Source organism: Diadema antillarum, unplaced genomic scaffold (assembly GCF_040938485.1).
Source record: "Diadema antillarum isolate AM-2024a unplaced genomic scaffold, OU_Dant_1.0 seq00000368_RagTag, whole genome shotgun sequence".
Lineage (NCBI taxonomy): Eukaryota > Metazoa > Echinodermata > Echinoidea > Diadematoida > Diadematidae > Diadema > Diadema antillarum.
The window spans coordinates 711,806-736,939 of NW_027271369.1; the positions used below are offsets into that span (position 1 = coordinate 711,806).

At 38.5% G+C, this 25,134-nt stretch overlaps 2 protein-coding genes across 2 annotated transcripts in view; both read right to left on the reverse strand.

Moving 5' to 3' along the window:
* Window positions 1-3,302: 3,302 nt before the first annotated feature.
* LOC139731316 (glutathione S-transferase omega-1-like) lies at window positions 3,303-8,658 on the reverse strand. Its single transcript, XM_071642205.1, has 5 exons — window positions 8,529-8,658; window positions 6,412-6,517; window positions 5,448-5,667; window positions 4,334-4,457; window positions 3,303-3,565 (listed from the first exon to the last, which is right to left on the reverse strand). Exons 1-5 carry the CDS (start codon window positions 8,551-8,553, stop codon window positions 3,357-3,359), a joined length of 684 nt encoding a protein of 227 aa, XP_071498306.1. The 5' UTR covers window positions 8,554-8,658; the 3' UTR covers window positions 3,303-3,356.
* Window positions 8,659-17,954: 9,296 nt separating this feature from the next.
* LOC139731320 (rap guanine nucleotide exchange factor 2-like) overlaps window positions 17,955-25,134 on the reverse strand; it is a 142,358-nt gene continuing 135,178 nt past the window's right edge. The window contains exons 31-33 of the mRNA XM_071642207.1: window positions 23,134-23,220; window positions 20,181-20,225; window positions 17,955-18,994 (exon numbers count right to left, since the gene is read on the reverse strand). Coding sequence (XP_071498308.1) covers window positions 18,969-18,994; window positions 20,181-20,225; window positions 23,134-23,220 — 158 coding nt within the window. The 3' untranslated portion in view covers window positions 17,955-18,968. The remainder of the gene's footprint in view (window positions 18,995-20,180; window positions 20,226-23,133; window positions 23,221-25,134) is intronic.

Below are 25,134 nucleotides of genomic sequence, written 5' to 3' on the forward strand. Positions count from 1 at the left end.
ACCTGAAAATAATACCAGATTTTAATTCATTGCATGTTTGGTAATATTTCAAACAAATAATTGACTCTCACACTGAATTTCATAAGTAAATCTCCTGTTACACACGAATTTACATGTATCTCTGTTCAGGCATACATTCAGAAACAATGTACAGTTGAACCTCTCTTATCCGCCCTCCCTTTATCCGGATCTCTCTATTATACGGACGCAATCTCGCCGTGATTTTTTTTTAAATAATTACGGGAGGAAATGGGGATTCCCAACTCCATGAGAACTCCTACACAAACGCACATGAATTACATATTACTTCCAACATGATTAACATACATTACATCGAATTTCCTTCCAAATTGCTTACCTTCAGACATTTTAACATCCCCAAACATCCCCAAATCATCACAAGAACAAGGACAGATTATGCACTCGAGTCCTCTCATATCGCATTGCCACATATAGGTCCATACACAGCCGTCGATATGACTAGATAGACATGCATTGTTTTGAGTCATTGGCTGAGCAACGAATGATATTGAATACTCAAAAATTGTTCACACACAGTACACACACAAAGAGAGAGAGGGAGACCATCTAACAATGGCGACCTACAGTCGACTTTGCCGAGCCGTGATGATCGAATTTTGAAGCGTAGTTTCGTCGACTCGTACTGTTTATTTTCAAGATCTACTTGGTACATTTCTTAATAATTATTTAGGTAAATCATCCCAAGAATTTATAAAAGAAAATGATTTCATTCTTGCAAACACGAACCTCTATTTTGGGGTCTGTTACTGAGTGTAACAATGAAAAGGTTGCAGTATACACGTTACTACATGTGGTACTACATGTACAAAGGGCTACATCAGTACATGTGTATGTATATGTACATGTATAAAGCATTGAGTCTCCTGTATCCGGCCAAATCCCTTATCCGGATGAGCTCCGGTCCCGACTTGTCCAGATACGAGAGGTTCAACTGTACATACAAATCATACAGATAAAATCCTTTCATATAGGATTCACTGACCTTTGACCTCTAAATCTGCCAAAACTCATTCCTAGTAACTATATAATCTGCACATTGTTTACCTCTGAGTCTGCCGTAATCAAGTATCCACCAAGAAGATAAATGCAATATCAAGATGCAGAGAGAAAAACAAAATATCGAGTTCATACACATGATTAATTTTATAAGAATTTGATAGTTTTGACATGATCACACCAGATTCCTACAAATGCAGTGTTTGAGGTTTATACCATGCATTATAATGTTAACTGAAGAACCACAGGTGCTGGAAGCAGTTTATCATTAAATAACAGCACGTGTGAACAGTAGATACAAGTCCAAACAAGACTTTTACCCCAAGACTAAAAATGCCAATTCCCCTAAACCTCCAGACACCAAAACATCTGTTGATTCACCCACATTGTAAATATTACCTCAGAGAGCACATGGATCATATTGTGTGAGATCAGACAAACCAAAGGCAGGAGGACAGCAGAGCTTTCAGAGAAAATGAAAAGAAAGAAAATGTATCTAGAAAGCTAGGACTAATCATAACTCAGTAAATCATCAACACGGCCTCCAAGGGGAATTTTGAACTATTCAATACACTACTGACCAACTAATCTAGGGGTGAGTCATCCTCCCCACCTTTTTCCTCCCATCCCCTTCATCAAAATTTAATTGCTCTATATTCATTACGTTTCAAAGTTGGCAAGTGTCAGAGAAACATTAGGCAAGCCACAGTAATCTTTGGGCAAGTAACTGAAAATTTTCAGGTGGGCTGTCGCATAACACATGAAAAATGGAGTTGAAATGAAATAGGAAGACTGGGAAAAAAAAAGAAAAGACTAGCCAAGTACACACTATTGACAGACTGAATCAGTCTTGCATCCGAAGTACTTGCACAACAGCCAAACTCATTATCTTTTATCATCATTAACCCATGACTTACAGGATTCAGGCATGAAATGTAATGATGCTATAAACATTACAATCATTTGTAGGCAACATGCTAACCAAAGGAGATAATAAAGTGTTCCCTATCATGTAAACCTTTGAACTAAAAAGCATGACTTTAAATACAGGAACCAAGAGCTGCATTTCCCATCCCATCCTTGACTCTCAAACACTAATCTCACTGGAGGAGACTTCGCCATGACTGCAGAGACCTGTGTGACTCTAAAGACCTACTATTATCTGCGCTCTACAAAGCAACTCCAGGGCAAAATCCCAGATGTCTCCCAACAAGATGACAAATTATTTGCCTAAAATTCACGGAGACATCGCCATGAGGTCTTCGCAAGGTCTTTGAGATGTCTTGAAGACCTCACAAACAAAAGTGGTCTCCACTGCTCGGCTGCAAATAGTTGCAGAGACATCTGCAAGACTAGCTGGAGATCAGGAAACTCTCTCTCTCAAAAAAGTGAATGTGCTCGATTCCCTCACGACTCCCCGGAGTCCATACTACTCTCTAGGAGACGTTATGGGAACATTGCAGAGACATCTCTGCAACTATTCTGTGACCAGCAAAACTTCAAATTGCCCCGAGGTCACCACCTAGTCTCCAAGCCAATGAGATACTGTAGAAGTGGATATTTTCGCACAACAAATTTTTCATGCTCGGCCAGATAAGAAGAGTTTCCTGAGTTCTTAATTCCGCGGAAGCAAGACATCAACTATTGGAACATATGTCAAGCAAATCATATATTCGCATGCTTTTATTTTCGCGCTAACTTCTGGTTGTGCGAAATGGGTGAAAATTTCCATTTTTAACCCGTTGAAGACATGTCCCGAGTATACTCGGGCAGGTGTCTATGGGAAATGCATGTTGTAGCAAAATCAGCCCGTCCTCAATGGCTTAAAGTACCCACTTAACTAAGCTTTCTTTCCTCATCAGCAAAGGAGTCATAAAATTTTGATTACCGTACCGACGAACATAAGATTTGTTCAAAGTCCATTGATATCTAGGACAAACATCCCCACTGGCAGGAATTACAATGAGAGGATAAGAGTTTACATCATGCATTGAACACGTTTGCATGGCGCACAGTCAATAAAGGAGAGAAAATCTCCCCATTATTCCTTCTCCACTGCCCTCAACTTATAAAAGTATTCCATACGTATTTAGTTGCCTTCATTCAAAATCTAATGTCAAATGTTTAATCATACAGTAGTTCGGGTGTAGAGGCTATTCAACAATACTTATTAGGTTGTTTACCATATAAACTTTGAAGTAGCAAGCCTGTGTGTATACCGTTCACCAAATTAACAAGCAAGCAATAAAACACACAAAAAGCACTTGACAGACGAGGTAAACTTTCTTTCCCTGATGATAAGATGTACGTATGGTTTTCTAGTCATAAACTGGGTTTCCAGCGATATACCCCGCGTAGAAGTTCTTTAGCTCTTCCGCAGTCACAATGGTAGACTGGACGTAAGGCAAAGCGGTCAGGCGATTGGTGTAGTTTGTCAGATCAGGTACATTAGACATGAGCTGAGGGACAGTCATCATTCTCTCCAGAAAGGGGTAGATCATCAGGTCAGCCATTCCACACTGGTCACCTGGAAGAACAGACAGAAATAAGCTTGGATCAAAGAGATTTTTCTCCTCTCCACCACTAGAGGGCAAACTATACAATGGTGTCAGTGATTTCATGGGGGCTGCCATTATCCAACCCTGTCTAATTGCATGAAGGATGAATTTAATGGTAGATTTTATAGCCATAAAACATTACAGCATACAACTCCAGATCCACAAAAAGCTCACAAAACTCAGAAAGAATACTGAATTGCTGTACGAGTATTGGGCATTTTTGAAGAATTTGTTACAAAAAAAAATCAACTATTTGTGTTTGTCGTAAGCACAATGCAAGTCTGTTATTCTACTCACATTTTTTAATCACTCCTGTAACTGCAATGTACATTGTACAGCTTTATAATTATCATTCTATCATAGACTCCGCACCGAGGAATATACTTACAATTCTACTGCGAAAATCATGTGTTCACGTACTATATGCACACATGTATAATATATGTGGCATTAAATAAGATCAAATTCATATGGAAAAAGTAAAGACATTCCCATGATCTGGAAATATAATGTAAATGATCCAATAGATTCCTTTCCACATTGTTTACTGTCATTTAAGTATAACATGGTACGAAACAAAAATGTACAGTGGCTGCAACATTTTTGAACTGACTGAAACCACCAGGATGCCATTCATATGGACAGCATCTCTTCTGGTATTAACCCAGTTAATACTATGTATATTGAAGTGATAAACTGTACTCTTTTAATCAATCCTTTGTCAAGGCTATCCATACCTCCTAAGAAAGGGGTTTTTCTGGCCATCAGCAACTCCTGGAAATCTTTCAAGGATTTGACTAGTGCGTCCATCAGCTCCTTATCATCTGGATTCCTTATTGCTTTATAGAAACTGCCAATACTCTACAGGAAAAAAAAGTCAACAAGAGCATTTCATTATATTTTACTGCCTTGTCTTACATGTCTGTAATACTGTAAAAGTGGAAATTTTCGCGGTGTTGAAATTTTCGCGTATTTCGCGCAATCAGAAACTAGCGCAAAAATAAAAGCACGCGAATATTTTTGCTTGCCATATGTTCCTGTAGTTGATGTCTTCATACCGCGGAATTAAAAACACACGAAACTCTTCTTATCCGGCTGAGCGCAAAAAATTAGTCGCGCGAAAATATCCACTTTTACAGTACTCACTGTGGGAAGCGACAATTGCAAAAGCTTAGTTCATAAAAGAAAATCATGATAGCAAGTTTTTTAAAGTACTACTTTTTTGTGAATGACTAGGTACTTCTGAATATCCTTCTTTGACATCTTGCATCACCATCTTCATTCTCTCTTTGCTTATGCTTACAGAAGCAGTTTATGAGTTAACTGACATTCATTTGGTGCAAGACATCAAGCAACTCCAGTCCACTGATTCAAAGCAAAGCTTATGCTCATTCTGACTCTTGTTAACATATGTGTAATTATGTTGCAAGAGTCTTTACATTTAATGCCTCACTTCTGAGGAAATTTCACCGCTGAATTCAATCTTTTGTCTCTAAAGCCAGTAGTCTTTGCCACCATCATGATAATCAAGCTACAGCATCAAATGAAACACATTCACCATAGTGTATGATCTGGCCCACAAAAAGAAGATCTGCAAAGTCCACTTCAGCTAAGTTTGTTTTGTTACAGTGTACTCCACATATCAACTTAAAACAATGTTTTACAGTCAGACATTTGCAGCCATTTTACTGTCTTCTTCTTGTTTTCTCTGTGTGTGTATGCATGTGTGTGTGTGTGTGTGTGAGTATGTATGTTTAAGTGCCATTACAAAGGATACTCGCATAGTAGCAGCCCCCTGTACAGATCACTAGAATTTAAATGTGGGTATTCATCCATGTTTTACATACGTACACTGCTGAACTTCTCCATCGCAAGGCGGTCCATTGCCTTCTGGTATGGGTCTTTAGACCACAGAGGCTTGTCTGGGAACAGCTCGTCCAGAAGATCACAAATAACCAGCGACTCTGGTATGACTTTGCCTTTATACTCCATGACAGGAACTTTTCCCGCCGGATTTCGCTCAAGAAGAAACTCTGGTTTCTCCATCAGGTTGCAGTTGACGACCTCATGCCTTGAAATCAAATGAAAACAAAAGTCTTGTATGAATCTAGTATTCAATGCATCATTAATTATATTCGTCATTGACCACTAGGAACAAAAACAAACAGCACAAAATAGAAATTAAGATTTCTTTCACTCCTGAAAGTATTTCAGAAAATCATATCAGGGCACAAAAAAGGGGGGGGGGGGCAATCTGACCCCATTGGGCAAATACTGCTTGCATCCACCGCATCTACAAGCTAGACAGAATAATGAGAACTGGAAACAATGATCCAAACATTCTGTTATTCTCCATTTATACAAGGCATTGTTAGGCATTGTATGAATGTTTTTGATAATATCATACTTAATGCATGAAAGCCTGTCAATGCAAGTACACAGTAAGTGAAACACTCGAGTGGGTGTAACAGTGGACTCCCATTATAACGGAGACCGGCAATTTTCTTTCATCATACCAAAATTTCGTGATAACAGAACAAATAAACAATAAAAGATATGGAGCAGATAAAGTTACTGCCCAAATTTTTACTACGTTGTAACCAGAATATTGTTGTAACCATGTTTGCTAAAACAGGAGTGCACTGTAATTTCCCCGAAACCACTTCTACATTTGTTTATTCTCTCTTTCTTACACATTCTAAAAGAAATTATGGATGATCTTCTGATAATTTATATTGGTGCATCATGCATGAAATAAGGACAGAAAATTTGGATTCTAAGCTGGGGAAAGCAGAAATATTCTGGTCAGTCTTACTCTATTCCCTTGGCCGCCAGGACAAGCAATGGTCGCTCAGCAAACGGACAGAATCGCATACTGTAGATACGAAGCAAATCCTTGTTCACTGGCGGGTTGGCTTCTCCTGAAATACAATATCAATTGAGATGAACAAAAATAAATCACAAAGAATGTGCTGACAAAAGATTCCAAAATCAGATGAGAAACAAGACCTCTGTAACAGCTTTGTCTGAAATGTGGGATTTAAATACCACATGCACACTGTTCATATTGCCAGCAGTGTCAAATACACATTGCACCCAACACAGGAACTAGGAGACCTCTCTCTCTATACAAATTTAAAATATGAGTTTAAAAAATCTTCAGTATCTACACAGAAAAGTTGATATCAGGTAAAAAGATCACTGACACCTCTTAGAAGTATATATTACATGTACTTCTCCCCAACATCAATTTGTAACTTTTACATTGTAAGATTTGTGTGTGTTTATATAACTGTTTGAATACAGTGCACTCCCGTTATAACGAAATGCTCGGGACCGGCAGTTTTCTTTCGTTATAACGAAATTTCGTTATAACCGAACAAATACAATATATAACGAAAACAAGGAAACCACGTTTACATATCATATCATGTTTGCTGAATACTCATCATACACTGGAAAGCTATGTGAAATGTGATGGGATAACTGTATTACAATAATAAACGCAAGGTCCCCTCAGAAACTGTGCGTGACACAAGGAGCGGACACACAGTCGTGTGAAGCGTTCACACATGCAGAGACGCTATAAATGCTTGTTCCGCTACATATTTTCGAAAGCAATTCACATTTCGTTATAACGGAGCACATTTCTTTTGTTTTTCTTTGTCTGTGGCGCTCGGAAAAGACTTCGTTATAACGGAAATTTCGCTATAACCGTGTTCTTTATAAGTGAACTTTGTACCATAGACTTTGATGGTGATAATTTTGGGACCAGAAGATTTACTTCGTTATAACGAAATTTCGTTATAACCGTGTTCGTTGTAACGGGAGTGCATTGTAGTAATAAAACCCGAATAGAAATTCTAGATGTTGTACAACTTAACTGTATTCATATACTTGCAAAATAATTGTCATATATTTTTGTTTACATGTGTGTTGCAGTGTAGCCTATTTAGTGATAGTGGAGACATTTTAGCTCAAAAAATAAGAATGTTATATCACCACTGTCTCAAGAAAAGCAGTGGTTTTGTTGTTGTTTTTTTTAATATTTCACAGTGGCGAAGACTGCATCTCAGGGCTACAATACAATTGGTTAATTTGTTTTCTCCACTACGGTACACACTGGGTGATTTCAAGTTTCGGTGCAAGTGTATATATAGTGCTAGCGCTATCTCAGCACTAGCACCGGCAATAAAACTGAACATGAAATCACCCAATGTAAGCCTACCTTCTACAGTAAAAATATGACATGCTAAAGAGCAGACAAAGTGAAAAAAAAACCACTTTGTAGCACCTGTTTCAAATAAATAAAGCCAACACATTATTTTCACTTTTAATTGTTTCCCTGCAAACACATGTAATCAGCAGCTAGCATGGAGGTGGTTTCTACCTCCATGCAGCTAGTGACTGAATATTCATTAAAAAACAAAATTCTTACTGAAATGAGTGCTTTATAGAAACAAAAATTTTGTTATGAGTTTCCCATGAGCAGACGTATTTAATTACTCTAATATTAGCATGCATTACAAAACAAGCATGGCCCACTACCATGATATGCTACAAACTTGTATGGCGCTAATTGTTATTCCAGTCAAACTCCAAAACCAAGGTGCATAGGTCTAGAGCTAAATTACATGTATCAATACTCAATAAACCACAGAAAATCTTGAAAATGCGAAGTCATGATCATCGTACTGCCTGCATTTGACCGAAAGATCGGTCTGTATCTGGTCGTCGGGGAATGTTCCGCGGAGACTGCGTCTGGCTTCACTGATCCCCTCCTATATAGATCTACGGAGGAGAGCGATAACGTCAAAAATATAAAAGACTCCTCCGGACAGACGGATCTTTCTGTCTATGCCTGCATGTACTGCCATGTATGAGAAATTGCTACACTAAATTCCTCTCTATAATGCATTAGCCATTACCTACCCTTTTTCAGATGCTTTTGTGACATGATGGTGGACTTCCGGTCCTGTATTTCTGTGTGATGGTCAGCGTGTCTCCTCACTCCTTGCGATTCACCTGTTCCCTGCTGGCTGGTAGAGAGATACTGCACCCTGGAACTTCCTGTCTTCACGTAAAACAAAACACGGCTCGCATGCTCCCAGGTGTGCGTGCCTGCGTACTGTATTTAGCTGACGGCAGGTCCTTTCCTACCCCGACGACAAGTGAAGCGTTTGAAAGTGGGGCGCAAGGGGGGCAGAGATCAGTGGTCCTCGCCCTTGTTGCTCCAAACCTGTGCTCGATTTGGGAAAACTTACGTCAAAAGGAAGTGTAATGCCCACACACTATCATAAATAATTACGATAAATCTAATGCCTCTCTAAACCATGCATAATGCAACATCGACCAATAGGGGCAAAATTGTTTATGGGACGCTACTTGCTCACTGCAACACAGTACTATGGAACGCTACGAGTTCCCTTCACTGACATGCAGTCGATCACGACGCCGCGCCGCCGGGGGGATCATAACTTGATTGCTCAAGGGGTCTATAGGGCAATTACCCCTGGGCAATTATCCCGGACCCTTCCCCTGGCCCTAATCCTAATCCTGAACCTAATCCTAACCTTAAAGGGTGTGTACAGTTCTGGTCGAGGTGAGGATTTGGCTTTTAACGTTTTGCGAGATATTCAGAAACCACTACATGAGATGTCAAAGAGCATGCAATTCTAAGGGGTATCAAAAGTTTATTTGATGAAAATCGGTTTTGAAATGGCTGAGATATGGCTGAGATAACAAGGTGAAACAAAGAGATCTTAATAAAAGGCGTGGCCTGTTGCCTTTTATTATCATCACTTTTTTTGGATATCTCAGCCATTTAAGAAACAATTTTCATCAAATAAACGTTGAATCATTCTTAAAATTACATGCTCTTTCATATTAATTTCATAAGAGCTAGGTTTCTCATTATCTCACTTAGGAATGTTGAAAACATGAATACCCACCTCAACCAGTACTGTACAGTCCCTTTAACTCAAACCCCTAACCCTAAACCTAACCTTAACCCTAATCTTTACTCTTACCTTACTACTAACCATAGGCCCTAATTAGCCGGCCGGGGTGGGGGTGGGGGGGGGGGGGGGGGGGGGTAATTGCCCTGATTCAAATACTGATAGGGGGTTGAGAATAATAATCAGTCATCACAGCCCCCCCCCCCCCCCGGTTCCGCAGGACGACACGTGTGTATTTTAGTCACAATACATGCGACCACGACATAGCAGTAACAAAAACCATCATCTATGACGATTTAATGTTTTCATTTCCATTTGTTATCGTACAAAATGAGCCTCATAGCAATTAAAAGCCATCACAGTCATATCAATGAAAAAAAAAAAATCTTTGATATTGTCCAACACACGCACTGAATTAAGTAGGCCTAATAAGCGGGGATTAACAGGACAAGGGGTGCGCTGATCAGTTGGTAGAGCGGAGACACTCGGGACAGATCCATAAATGGGAGGCGCCTTTTACAAAATTAAAGGGGGCGCACTCCCCCCCCCCCCCCATTTTTTCTTTTTACTTCTTTTGTTTAAGAAATAATAATAAAGAGGGGCGCGCGCCCGGTGCTCCCCCTACAATCTGGATCCGCCACTGGAGTTTATAAATAGCTGTTGTTGTTTTTTATTATTATTTACTGAAAGCTAGAACCTGCGTTTGCTCTAGAAGGGTCGCTGTTTTGTAAGAATCCTTGTTTGTACTGTTAGTGACTACCAGTGGTGCGTTCCAATCTGTTATAAACAACTTATAACAACGCAATGCCCGACATTCGTACAACCGAGGTATAGGCCGTATACAGCAAAAGACCCTATAAATTGTCCTTAAAAAAACAAAGACAACAAATTATCAGTCATGAGCATCCTCGAGAAATGTGAAACCCATCTCTGAGAAAGAGAGGGAGAGCGAGAGAGAGAGAGAGAGAGAGAGAGAGAGAGAGAGGGAGAGAAGGAGATGGGGAGAGAAAAGGTAGGTTTTTTTCAGATAGAGATTGGATTCTTTTGATTTTCTTTTATTTCTGTTCTCGTTTCATTAGGCTATAGAACCATAGACTATGGTGTCGCTTCCTCTCCTTTGCATCTTAATAGAACTCTATCGAACGTGGCATTGACCAGCCATAAAATGTAGCTTTTCCATTAGTTTGAATGTGGGAAATACTTTCCTATAATGCACTGACAAATAGTTTTATTTATTTATTATTGCTTTGCCTTTCACTCGTCCTCATGTCATCTAACGTTGTTTCGTTTCATAATAATCGAATTTATAAAACGTCACTGTTCGAAAATGTCTCTAGGTGCTTAAAAGGCCTATCGGGGTTTTCAGATAGATTAATTAATGAATGTATAGAATACAAGAATTTAACATGAGAAGTAGTGCAAACAACATTACGCCTATCGTGGAAAATTAGGTGGAAAAAAATGTTCGCGTGAATGCGTGCGCAGACAGCTGTATATATACTATTAGAGAGGCTGCGTTGTTTACCATATAATACAGCGTTCGCGTCGAAGATCTAAAGATCGCTATTTATCTCATTGACGTTGACGAGTTGTCATTATCCCCTGTTCTCAATACACTACACTCACTGCAGAATTCAGAAATTCATTGTAATATATCATTCAATTAGTACATGAATAGAGATCAGTAATAATTATTCTCTTGCATTGCAGTTTTCACCGACGAGTTCACCAGATAGGCCTATACCTTTGAAGATCGGGCAGAAGTGTAAGTGAGCAAAAAAATTCCGTAAATCATATTAAACGTAATCGATATATTTACCATGATTTGTCTCCGTTCAGGATGTTCGTTGGAGGTACCTGGTCATTCCTATGGTGTCACTTGAGTCTGTTGCTGTACCGCAGATAAAGTTGAAATTTGAGTCTTCATGCTAGGCCCTATATGAAGAACTGGTAAGTTTGGTAAGTTTAAGCCCGGCAAGAGCAAGGGTTAATACAAGTACTACTGTAACTTTCTGTCTGCTGTTTTTTGTTTTGTTTTGTTTTGTTTGGTTTTGTTTGGTTCGGGTTTTTTTTTTGTGGGGGGGGGGGGGGTTCTCAATTTGCATTGTACGAACAGTCGTCGGATAGTGTGTACGTTGTGAGCTATATATAAACATATACATGATGTAAAAAGACACTGACTGTATAATGGTGGAACGCAATAGTCATGTTTTTCTTTATTCGGTCTTCGGCGGATAGAAACTTGTTGAGAATGCAAGCATTTATTTCTCATTATCGCTAGTGTCAATATAAGGAGCTATACTAGCATCATGACCTCATGACTAATGATTAACACATTATGAAACTGGTACACATGTATTTGTTTGTATGTGCCTGTCTATTGTAGACTCTGCTGGGACGGATCCAGGAAATCCAAAAAGAGGGGGCGCCATTACAAAGTTAAAGGGGGTGCACGCATCCTCCCTATTTTTTTTTTCAGTTTGTGCTCCCCCCCCCCCCCCCCCGATCCGCCATTGCTCTGTGCTGTTCCTGCGATAAGGCGCATTTTCATTGTGCTGTCTTTGGAGTACCGTATATGTCCCCTCCCAAAAAACAACAACAACAACAACATTACAACGGAACCCTAAGCAATGATACCTTTGAAAATAGTGAATCAATCCAAATACAAATTCAGGGTACGAAACTGTAACTCTGACTCATTGCCCATATCTTACAGAAAACCCCATTCGATTTGCTTCAGTGGTCAAAGAGAAATAAGAATTTTGTAGAGGATGTCAAGAATCTCCTCCCTCCAATTTCTGTCTATTGAATTCACACACAAAAGCATCGAAGTGTTAAACTTCGAAGAATCAGACTCATGACATGCTTTACAACTTTTCACATTTTTCTGTGACCGCTTAACCAAATTGAATGGGGTTTTCTGCAGAATAGAGCTAAGATGTTACATTTAAAAACCCTGAAGTAGCATTTGGACAGTTTAATCTTATTGTGTGTTATCAATGCAAAAATTTGATTGTATTTGTTTTGTTGGGGTTTTTTTCGGGGGGGGGGGGGGCATACTCTGCCCTACTTTGGCAAAAGGAAGCAAGTGACATACCATCCGAAATTTAGTTATTGATGTTTTCATAATTCACATGAGATCTTCTTCCAGGCCAAATTTCATGCAGACACACTCATCCTGCTAAGAGATATGTTAGATAAGACATCATGATAGTCCATTGACGTCAGAGTAAATGACAGGCACATTTTGCTCTTTTACGAGAAATGTCACTTTTGTCACTTGCTTCCTCTTGCCAAAGTAGGGCAGTATACTGTACATAAGGTCACATGAGGAGAGTCATCTTGATCTTGCGATGGAGATTTGAAGTCCACAGTTCGTTGTTCCAAAGATTTTTTACTCCAAAAATAAAGATTAGTGGTTCGAAATTCTGAAGGTTTGTTAATCTGAAAGCAAAAAATTGTTAATTCAGAAGGTTGTTTTGTTGCAGTTGATGATGAGGATGTTTGTCTGTTTGGTCATTTATGGTACTAGAGTACATAGTTCTTCCAGCAACCGACTCTCTCCCTCCTTCACTCCATAAAGGCATCTTTCTTTCTCTCCTCCCTCTCTCTCTCTCTCTCCCCCTCTCTCTCTCTCTCTCTCTCTATATATATATATATATGTATGCATATGTGTATATATACTTGCATATGTATTTGCTTATATAGACACTATTGTATATATATTTATGTACAATGTTATATGTATCTATGTGTGTGTATACTTAAATGTATGTTTGGCCTACAGTATTTGCCTCGTGACCATTAATCAAGCACTCCAATACTCATAAGCAAGCTACCGTGGGAACGTCACCCCTCTGGAGGAGCCTTGTTTAGCCTTGCGTAGGGACACAGACACTGTTGCCACTAAGGGATTTGAACCAGTGACCTTATAATTGAGAGAATGTGGTCTTTAGAGAATCTATATTTACATAGAAACCTACCTATCAATATACAATGTACTTATGTGTATGTGTGTGTGTATATATATCTATATATATCTTTCCCTGTCTCTCCATATCTATATCTATATATATCTCTCCCTGTCTCTCCATATCTATATCTATATTATATATATATATATATATATATATATATATACACATAGTGCCTACCGGGCTCGATTAGTGGTGGCCTGCTGGTGGCTCATAAAATTCATGCTTTGGTGGCCCAATTGGACAACTAAGACTTTTTTTTTTTGGGGGGGGGGGGGTAACCAAAATTTCAGATTTAAAGATTTTATTGCCTTGAATGGGCCATCAGACAATGTATATATCGTCGCTGGGGCGACGAGACCTCGTATCTACAAAATGTCAAATGTTCAGGAGAGCCAAAAAACATGGCGGCCAAAGCACTGTGGCGAATTGGGATAGCCTTTACTTTGGCATGCCATGGTGGCTTCATTTTTGGAGTAAGACAGTTGGAATTTGGACAGGACATCACTTAACCAATTATTTGACCATTAATCCAAAAAACTCATTTTCACCAAAATTGCAGATACAAGGTCTTATCACCCCAGCGACAATATATATATATATATATATATATATATATATATATATATATATATGTGGAGGAATCTCTTTCATTGCTGTCCATATCCTGCACACCATGACAAAGAACTTCACAAATGATAAAACAACATCTTGTTCCCTTTCTATATGCATTTTTTATTTCCTTGCCACCGGGAAGATCAATCCATCATCAAGTATGTTCTATACAATGTACACTCAAATCCTCCTTCCAAACACTTTTCGCTTCCTTAAAATGCATTTTTTGATAATAAATACAACGGCCCAAAATGCAGTAGTGTGGTCCAAGGCCTTCAAGAAATGAATTTTATAACTTTTGTTGTCGTTTTTGCGTAATACATGCTGAATATATTTTACAAGTGCTATATACACAATTAAATATGACAGCCTTGGATGATCTTTCCACTGGTTTTCAAATTGCCATGACGATGTACCACAAATGATTATCAAGACAGCATACGATACATAAAATATACCATTCCATCATACATACAGAATGTGCCTCTTTTCGTACTTAGTGCATAGGGTCGTTAAAGAAATAAATACACAAGTCAAGAAGTGAGGAACAAATCACAGTGCGTGGCATGATACTGAGGAGCCTTAGGACCAGATAGGTGACTGATGTACAAACACCAACAAGACCACACACTGTCCATCACATATTTATAAGCAGGATGTTCCTGTGACATCCATGGCAAGGTGCAATCTTCCTTGTCCACTCTGCTCATCTTTTACTTCAACATTCATCACAGTGCAAGTCTACCCTATCACTGCAAGACAGTCTTCTAGATTTAATATTCTCTTCTCTATGAACCATCTTGACAAATTTATCCTTCACAGACTGTAATCTGAGTACAAGAAGCTGACTGCGGTGACAATACCACATACGTGCAAAAACACACAGATATACAATACTGACAAAATGGTGACGGGGACCATGGCTACAGCCACAGATCAGAGGGGTGAAAACTTATACAGGATTATGTAACAAATGTACCTCCTTCATCAAGTAGAAACAAAAAATGAGACAAACTACAAGTGCACTTTGAATATGGGTGCTGGTAGCTCCTGAGTTGTGAGGATGTATGGTGAGTGATGGAGATTGGTCTAATGTACCAACACAGCGGTAATGTGTCTGGATAGAGACTACCATTCAAACTAGCATGGCTGTCTACGCCATTACCCTGCACCAAAGCCAGGTGTATAAAACAAAGACATTCTTTCATTCGGTTGTTCATGATTGGATAATGACTGTTTGCCAGTCAAAGCAGGCCAAAGACTAAAGCACACAGATGCAACCTTGTATGTAGTCACACTAAAATCAAAGGGCTAGATGTTACTGCATGATGGAACTTGAATGTGCTGATGTATATCAATAAATGGTACCCACTGTTGCTGCTTGATTCTTGATTTATGTCATCCATTATCATCTGTAATCACAATAAATGACCAAATCTTGTTAGACATGAAATTGTGCAAGCTATAAGACCCAAAAGAATTGCTCATTTATAATATTTTTTTTTTGTTATGGACAGCCCTAGGTGTAAGCATTGAATTATCAGGGGTGAGATGTGAAATTAAAAAAAAAAAAAATCTTGGGAACCGAATTACCCAGAATATAAAAGGTTATACAAATTGTTATACAATGATTGAATATAAGCTACAGTGTAATACATCTATAATGATAAGATTATTTTATGCTGTTTCAAAGGAAACTGTATTTGTGGAACAACTGATCCCATACCTTGAAGCTCTCCCTCTATCAGTGAACTTTTCTTTCACAACTAACAAACAGACATCCAATGACAACATTCCTATCAGATCAGACCATCAAAGTTAGGATTTTTGCCATCATGTTTGTAGTTTTCAACTTTTGTAACATTTTGAGTCTAATGCACAGGACCTACTCCAACTACACAGTGAATCCTACCAGCTATGTTACCCACCCTTGCCACTGATCTACAGGTAGAAGATAATTTAACCCATTGAGGACGGGCTGATTTTGCTACAACAAGCCTTTCCCATAGACAACCGCCCAATTATACTTGGGACTCGTCTCCAACAGGTTAAGACAGGAATGCGAGGCCATGCTGGTCTCAGGAATAGCAATTTTTCTGCAGGCCACTGAAAAGGATGTTTGATGTGGAGTGCATAATGTGTGTTATCCCAACACACCTGTTGATACTATCTCTCCTATCATCTCCACTACTACCTTCTACCAATTCTAACACCAAGCAGAGTGAGCAGTTTTTTCTGAACATAATCATTTCATAATCTGATATCAATATAATAGGAAAGGGACAATATCTCTTTACAATGATTTCTCACGTTAAAATACAGCTGAAATCAAATGTTGGTGAGCTGGACTGTCAGGAACAGTTCCTAATAACTTCTTGGAGTTCTCCATCACCCTGCAATGTATGCTAGAGGTCATTTGTAGAATTTTTCCTTTGCCTGGAGTTGTGTTAGGGTGAAGTAACTTACGTCAAAGCAGGAGGGTGGGGTGGTGGCTGAATGTCTGTCCACTGAGTGCAGCTGAGCATTGTAATTGATGTGTCCCTATAAGATCAGAAGTAAATACATGTCCCTTGGGTAGGACTTTAATGGATGTTTTGTGTGGGAGACGATCACAAACAATGCCTGAAGAGGAGTCCTCTTCACTGCGCCTTGTAAAGAGTAGAGAAAGCAGGGTGGTAACCTAGTGAGGTGATCCACCCCTAACACATACCAACCTCTTGTGGTTCATTACAGGCGACTGTCACAGAGAAGCGAATGGTAGCTACACCATACAGCTTGCCACATGAACCCACTAGTGTGTTTAATCTGTGCATGTCTTATGCTGACCTGTGTGTGTGTGTGTTAGTGTTATCATTGCCTGCCAAATAAATGAAGCACAACATCCATCCGTGCAAGGTGATGCTTATTCATACTCACATCTTCCACAATACATGCTAACTTTATACAAACATGAACATAGAAAACCTTGTATTACGTATGCACTACTCAACAGTATCCAATATCACTACTAAACAATAGGAAGAAATTATCCCAGATTGCACAAAAATGACATGAATAGATACACAGATATCTATATATATATATCGCAATTTCTTTTAGTATTCTTCTCACTTTTACACCTGGCATTGCAGAGGACAAGAAAAGTAAAGCTCTGTACAAGCAAATGTGTCAAAAATATTGATTCAAATGAATCTCACAAGCATTGGGTACACATCCATGAAATTGCAAATATCCTGTACAACATACCATAAGATACCACAAACCAATTTTACAGCATAAAGACATGTACAGCATTTTTGGTTGTATCCCACCATTCTGAGTAATGGCATTGTTACCACTCAGAGAATCAGAACCTTTACTTTTGACAAGACCGGTTGCAGAGCTAACAACCATATCAATATTACTCTCGATAACAGACAGTAACAGTATATCAAGTGTTCTGCCACCACATCACACATGTACAAGCTCTTATGTAATCATATTCTAGTATGTGTGTACATGACCCCACACCAGCTTTGGTAAAAACATTTACATCATTCCAACTTTCTATTAGCCAAGTTCTGGTACACTTCAAATCACAGTCAGATAAATGATGATGGTGGAAGCAAAAGAAAATTAAATCTCGGTTTTAAATTATTCAGCAGCTACAAGATGACACCCTACCACTCCATACCGACAACAATATTATTTTTTTTGCTTGATTCAAGCAAGAATGACATGTTATTACATCCACTGTAGACAAAGATGATCATCGCATCTAAAGACAATTTGTTCTGTTCCCATTCTACTTTTACATGCCTCAATACTGGTTTTCTCAAGGGCAGAGGAATGGCAAGCATAAGAAGTGAGTGGTAAATTAGCAACACTCTCTTACGACAATATGTATTTAAATAATAACAAGTCATCACGAAATGTGATATGGTCTCATTTCTTCATGGAAGCCTCTTCAGCACTCATAGCACAGTTTGTTCAGAGGCCATTGTCACGAATAGTAACCTCCGTGTTGCCAAGTAACCACTTCTTAAATACCTATTAAGGTCTAGATGGACATTTTGTGTACAAAAATTTGTCTATGACCTGTATACACCTGATATAACTATAACCTAGGCTTAGGACTTCATATGAAATTCTCACACTGATTGGGGAACCTTGCAAGACTGTGTCTGTTTCTTTTACCACAGCTAGACAAGCGGAGGTTATTGGCTTTGAGGTTGCAGTCCGTATGGTCCTCTGATGTTTTGTCCCCCTCTTTATGCAGTTCATTTATCACAAGGACAATGGCTACGACCGTGAAGTCCCTGTGCTGAAAATTGTTGAAAAACGCTGCATTTGTGTCACATTATGAAGTATGTTACAATGATTGCGGTCTCTCACACAAAGCAGCAGAAATATTTGATCCATGCACGCCTGGTCTGCAAACCAGGTCCGAATCAAACGAGGGGAGCGTTAGTTGACACCAGGAGCTTGCTCTCCATAACCAACATCAGATGAAGCCGTCACCTGGCACAGAGGGGAGGATACCAGATCAGTAATGAGATGCAGTCCAGATCCCTTCTCCTTACTCGTTCCTCAATCGCCATCTTTGATGTTAGCTCCAAACATTGGCCCCTCATAGATGGCATCCATAGTGTCTATCTCTCTGATATCCAGTGATCTGACTACAAGGTTTCAGTCCTCCTGTCCGTCTCAGTTTTTTTCGCTCTCACATAATTCGCTTACGTTCTCACGAGCGAGTTTCTCCATCAATCACAATGCTGCTTTCAGCCGACAGGGTTTCATTTCTGTCTCAGAACCACTGGAAAGATGTATCACCAAATGCGTGGATGCTATACTACGGAAACCTGTTCATTATCTGTAGAAAACAAGAAAATAAAGACAATAATTTAGATCAACTCTGATGTCTTTTAAAAAGACAGAGCCAAGAGCTATCAATGAATCTTAGTATATGAATACCATGCACATGACATACAAGCATGTATTTTTCTAGCTGCCTATCCATCTATCTATCAGTCTATTTACCTTTCAATCAATCTATCTTCACTATCTGTCCCTTAAATGTCATTCTTTGTATCTACACGTATTTGCAAGATATGCATGTATGTATTCTTTCCTTTTTTGTCATGAAAGTTTAACTGCTTGCTTCTTTGTGCTGTGGTCCACACTTTTCTATTGCAGGAGCCATGCATAAGTGGATTGTCTGAAGGTTTTCTGTATGAAAGAGGATATGAAATGAAACAGTTCAATTACTGTTTCTCAACTGCTGAAAGTTTGAAACATATTCTCTTTTGGTGTTCCTGATAGTGTGGACACTCATTAAAGTAGTTTTCACAGACATGCAAATGACATACTGAAGACTGCTATCAAAATACAGTGTACAGAAAACTTAAAAGCACCACATACTTCGACGCAAAAGAAAGTTGAGCACATTCCATACTGCCATGCACAATGAAAAAATGAACATCAATTATGTCAACTTGCCACTCAACAGCATTAAAAAGCACCCCAATATTGACATGGCCAAATTTGCATGCTCTGTGATTCATGGTTTCACACTGATTTGGAACTTACTGACAGGCATATGGAAATGCAGTATGATGTTCCATGGGAGGTGTTTGTAATGGTGGTACAATGTATGTCTATAGGCATCATGAAATTATGAACTGCTTTGGCCAGCTTCTGATAGTTTGTCTGTTTGTTTTTTTGTCACAGGTATCAAATAACTGCAGTCAGTTTCACCTAGCCCCATTCATAAGTAAGATGAAGATCTACAGTTTGAATGACATCTAAATTTAAAAAAAAAAGACTAAAACAGCCAATATGGAATACCATCAAAAAAACAGTAGAAAATACAGAGCTAGTGTGAAACAGAGTAAATAATTAGTTTGGGAGATATTCACCATTGACTACAGAAAAATGCCCACCAATAGTTTGCAATAATCTCATAGAAGATTTTTCTCTGTGCGGTAAAAAGGCAGTGCTTACTGAAAGAGAGGAAGGACAGAGATATCAGCTGTGGCTTTCATGGCATTAACACGTACCTGAGTCGTAGAAATCGCAAGATTCACTACTACGCGGCAAGTCCCCTACAAAACATGGAAAGAATTGGGTTCACACAGTCAGCATCAGGCAAGGAAAAAAAAAAAAAGATGCAATGGATACAAAAATTGAACACACACATACACACATCAAAAAAATACTTTTCATCACAGGAGAAGATGGTGCACAATGTGTCACAAAGTCTTCCTAAATCACTCCTAGGCACAGGTTTGAAATGGGTCAACCGTTCTGTGCACAATTTAGTGGGAATACTGTGCAAGTAGGTACCAAAAACATGTGCACTTCAAACTGCTCCAATTCAGCCCATGATTTGAGGTAGTGGAAATTTCAAAGGTGCGATTTTGTATATTGAGCAAATAGACACAAGATGTCCTATTAAGTGGATGAAATACAACTTTTAACTCACTTGTACTTGAAATTGTTATTTACAACTTTTACCTAACTTTTTGAAAAGTCTACTTTTAGACCCAAAATTGCTTCTGTTCAAACAGAACTGATATCATTATCAACAAAAGTTTGTATGAATGGGTGAGTTCAAGGAACATTAAACCATTAAATCCTTGTTTGAAAGAAGACATTCAAACAGTAGTGATCATGTGTGCAAACACTTGTTGTTTTGATGTGTCTCACAGAAAGAAAATGATTGTTGAGTTTCTATTTCACTTCAAGGGGTTTTCAGACTCTGACCCGGAAGCACCTCATCTTTCCTGTGACTGTGATAACACTGACACACTGCAACACTCATGCAGATCACACATGTTGCAGAACCCAGAAAAATGCATGTTGACAACATCAAATGTGACCCTGCATCACAAAACCAACAAAAGGTCGCCGGACATGGATTTTTAGTTAAGGGCAGATTCTTAAAGAGCAGACTCTAAAGCTTTAAAATGATGTATAACTCAATTCAATGGACTCCCCTAACCTATCTATTAAATACTAGAAAGAAAGCACACACTCTGCAAAAATGTGAGCTGAGAAAAGAGGCTATGAAATACAGGGTGTATTCAAGGGCTTAATCTTCACCAAGCCGTGCTAGCTGTGAGATGAAAGGGACAAAACACAGGATGTAAACCACAGGAGCAACAACAATGAAGGGATTATCAGATTAAGCTGAAATTGAGTATGTTCTATTAACACATTCTGCCCATGATTAAGGCTAACTTTTAAAGCAGTAGTGTTATCCTTTCAAAAGTTATTAGACTTGAAAGTGAAGCGTGTATAAAGGATTTCCAGAAATTAAAAGGGCCCTTGATACCTGATCATTCTACTCTCCCCTCCCCCCCCCCCCAAAAAAAAGGGTTGTAGAAAAACTGGTGAAAACACACTTTCCCATTCATGTTATGATCCCAAACTAAAGAATAATGTAGAAGAAGGATAGCTCTTTCAGAAAATACGAAAAACTCAAGATAGACTCGGTTGACCCTCTTCACCTTTTTGGAGTCCTCATGTAAAATCAAGGGGTGCGACATTTTTTGGTTTTGTGATGCACAGTCACAAATGTTGTGGCTAAGTGCCAAGTGTACATCTCTGATGGCAAGATCGTGCCACTTTTCAATCGCAGAATGCAAAAAAGAGAAAGATGAATGACCAAAAAGACTTCCATGACAACGCATGACAGACAGCGAGACAAAGCTATATCCATCCAAACAACCACAATCCTCTATGTCACACCTACTCATACTGAGTTCACCTTGTTCAAATATTTTTCTCTAAATATCCGCAGTTATATGATCCATGCTTTGGCTATAATGGAAACATTGTGAAAAGAGGATTGGCTGAAAATAGCACATTAAGAGAAATGACAAAAAATTGCACAAGATGTTTATGATGAAATGTTGGGACTCTTTGCACAAGATATGAAAACATCGGCATTGATGGACCTTTCAGCTTATGGACTGATTTCATCAAGGATGTAAAGGTCAAATGATAAACTGCTAGGCCTTTTCAAACCATTTATGTATTATTCCTTCATTAGCATATAACCTGATACAATGATAATGTAATCTGTATCAATCATATATTTAATACTTTATGAATACTATCTACATTTTTATACTGAAACAATTTCAATTTCATTTGTTCTCCACTGAAATGAATTAAAAGTTTTAATTTCAAATGCCATATGAGTTAGAGTATCCTTGTCAGTTCAAATTATTTTCCAATATTAGTAATTCATGAACTCTGGCTTTTCGGCAAAGCTTAGCTGGTCTGTAGACTCAAATTTTCAGAAGATTCTTTCATGACATTTGAATCTACCTACTCACAAGAAGTTTAACATCAAAACATTCAGAAATTCATTTTCTTCAAACCACACAATTACATTAGACTACATTAGGGACATTTTTACAACAATACTTTAACATTATCCTCACCAGGAGAGTAGTTTAGTATTGAAGGTTTGTTTTTTGTTTTTGTTTTCCAAGTCTATTCCATCATACTTTAATTTTGCTACTTCAAAACTAGTTCCTCTAAAATCTTAATACCAGACATTTACTCTCTTTTAATAGAATAGTTATAAATAACAAATTTCACAAATGATTTCCTTATTTTCATGGGGGAAAAAATGTCATGCTAAATTTGCTCAGTCTGCAGCTTGTAACAGAGGAGTAGTGAGATCTCTAATTAGGCTTGCCACTACTTTTCTTTCCCAAATAACCATATCATCATACTGCTGAATTTGCTACATTTGATGCCAAGCTTTCTGAAATGAAGCCATTTAGTTTACCCAAGTTCTCATGAATAACAGAACTCTGCCAACCCATGTGTTGCAGTACATGATTAGGATGTCCCCATAATGCTTTGAGCTGGTTGTTGCAAGAGGAATACAAGCTTGCAAAAGTCATGACTGTGTGCTTGCTTATGATACACTTTGGCCAGTAACTACACTGTTAAGTCAGTCAGTATGAGTGAGTATCAGCGATGACGACTTACGTGCACGAGCAGCAGCAATCTCATAGTCAGGTGGTTTTCTCTCCTGCATCTCTTGAGGGGGTGGGGAGTAGAGTTTGGGAGGTGGGACTGTACCACGAGAAAAATCACAAGGAGAGAATTTAGATATCAAAATGATACACAAAGACTAAAATCAAGGGATCATTTCATTTGATGATGATTTTACAAGCACATAAAGGTTATATAGAATCTATTTCATAAATCACATGAATTTCTAAATACTTTGGATACACATACATAACAAAACACTAAGTGAAACACATATTGAAGATACATGCATAAAACCATCCATGATTAATACAGCATGGTAGAGTCAGTTTTAGCCTCTGTAATCACATTTTGCACACAGCAGCCCTCCAGTTATGTTGTTAAAAATATTTATTTATCACTCACGTCAGTAAGTACTTGTAGGATAACTGACTTGATCCCACGCTACTAACCAGATACTTTTCATCTGCTGGTTTTAAATAAAGCTTTGGACAAAGCACACATAACAGACATGATGTGATATTCAAGACAATCAATATACATTGAGACATAAGTCCTCTTGGGTGAACATCTCCTAACCCCTGTGTGTGCTTTGAGTATTGATTGACAGAAAATAGCCCATAGCATTGTACACACTGTCCAGAGTCTCTTGCACAGAAAGGGTTAAAGCACTGCATCCAATGATATTTGAGTCAAGGTGTGTGAACAATTGATGTATTGGGATGCTGATGCTGCTAATTTCCCAATGGATATATGATATTTTATAGAGCATAAACCTGTTGAAGCAGAAGACCGACTGCATGGTTTATCACCTAACTTTTGACACAGCTCAAACACATGTAAATTGTAGTTCTGACAAATCACATTGTAGCCAACATGCACTGCACTGGCTCAACTGACAAAGAGGCATGTCAAATAAATGAACATCTATTAACAGCATCCCTTCCAAACGATGAACCACATCAATACATCATACTTTCATGCATTCCTTACTTTTTGCACTATATTTTTTCTCTAATGGCCATTGCAAGCAATATTCACCATTGCACAAAGACCCACAGGAAATGCAAACAACGGCACAATTCTTCAGGGTGTATTTAGTCCCTAACAGTCAACACTGTTACATTTTCTATCACTCATACTCTTACAAGGGCACATGACATATAATATAGAAGTACTCTATGATGGACAAAGAATTGGGTGATTAGTCTTGACATGGAATCTTTATCATGAGGTAAGACAGTCAATACAGAGTTGAATAACTTGGAGGCAAAAAGGTCTAACATGCAGAACATGAGGAAGAAGCCAGGGAAAGCATGATATAAATGTGGGGTCCATGCAAGATATTTGAAGCAATGGAAACACTATACTTGGTAGCACTTACTCGTAATGGATACATGCAGTCAGTATAAATAACATGCAACCAATTTGACTAACTATAAATGCACTGAAGCACTGAAGCAGCTCCCACTGTTATTGCATGCATTTTTTCCTTTCTTTATTGCAAGCATTTTACTGCATTAGCCGAGGGTATTTTGCCAGCTGCTTTCATACCAAGATTTACCAGTCAGAACATGATTGGTTTTAAAGGGAATTGCAGTATCGTGCAATGAAGAACTTGATAGATAAAACATAATTATAACTAGGAAAATGCCGAAGTAGAACTTGGAATATCTAGTACTTAATAATCATGCACCACTACAGCATGTTTATATATGAGGTAAGCAAATGTCTGTCATATACATGTACATATAGTTTTTTTTTAGATCAAGTTTAGTTTCATTGTTTGTCCCAATGTAACATCCTACCCTAAGAAGAAACATAATTGGATAGAGGCACCTACACCAAGCAAGCCCCTTGTGCTGAGAAGTCTGGTGTAGATAAGACAAGAGTGATGATGTATAGCGCCCTCTTGTGACTGCAGCAGCATTCTCACTACTGACTGATGTCTTTTCTAATGATGTGAGATGAATATATCTGCACTTATATTGATCT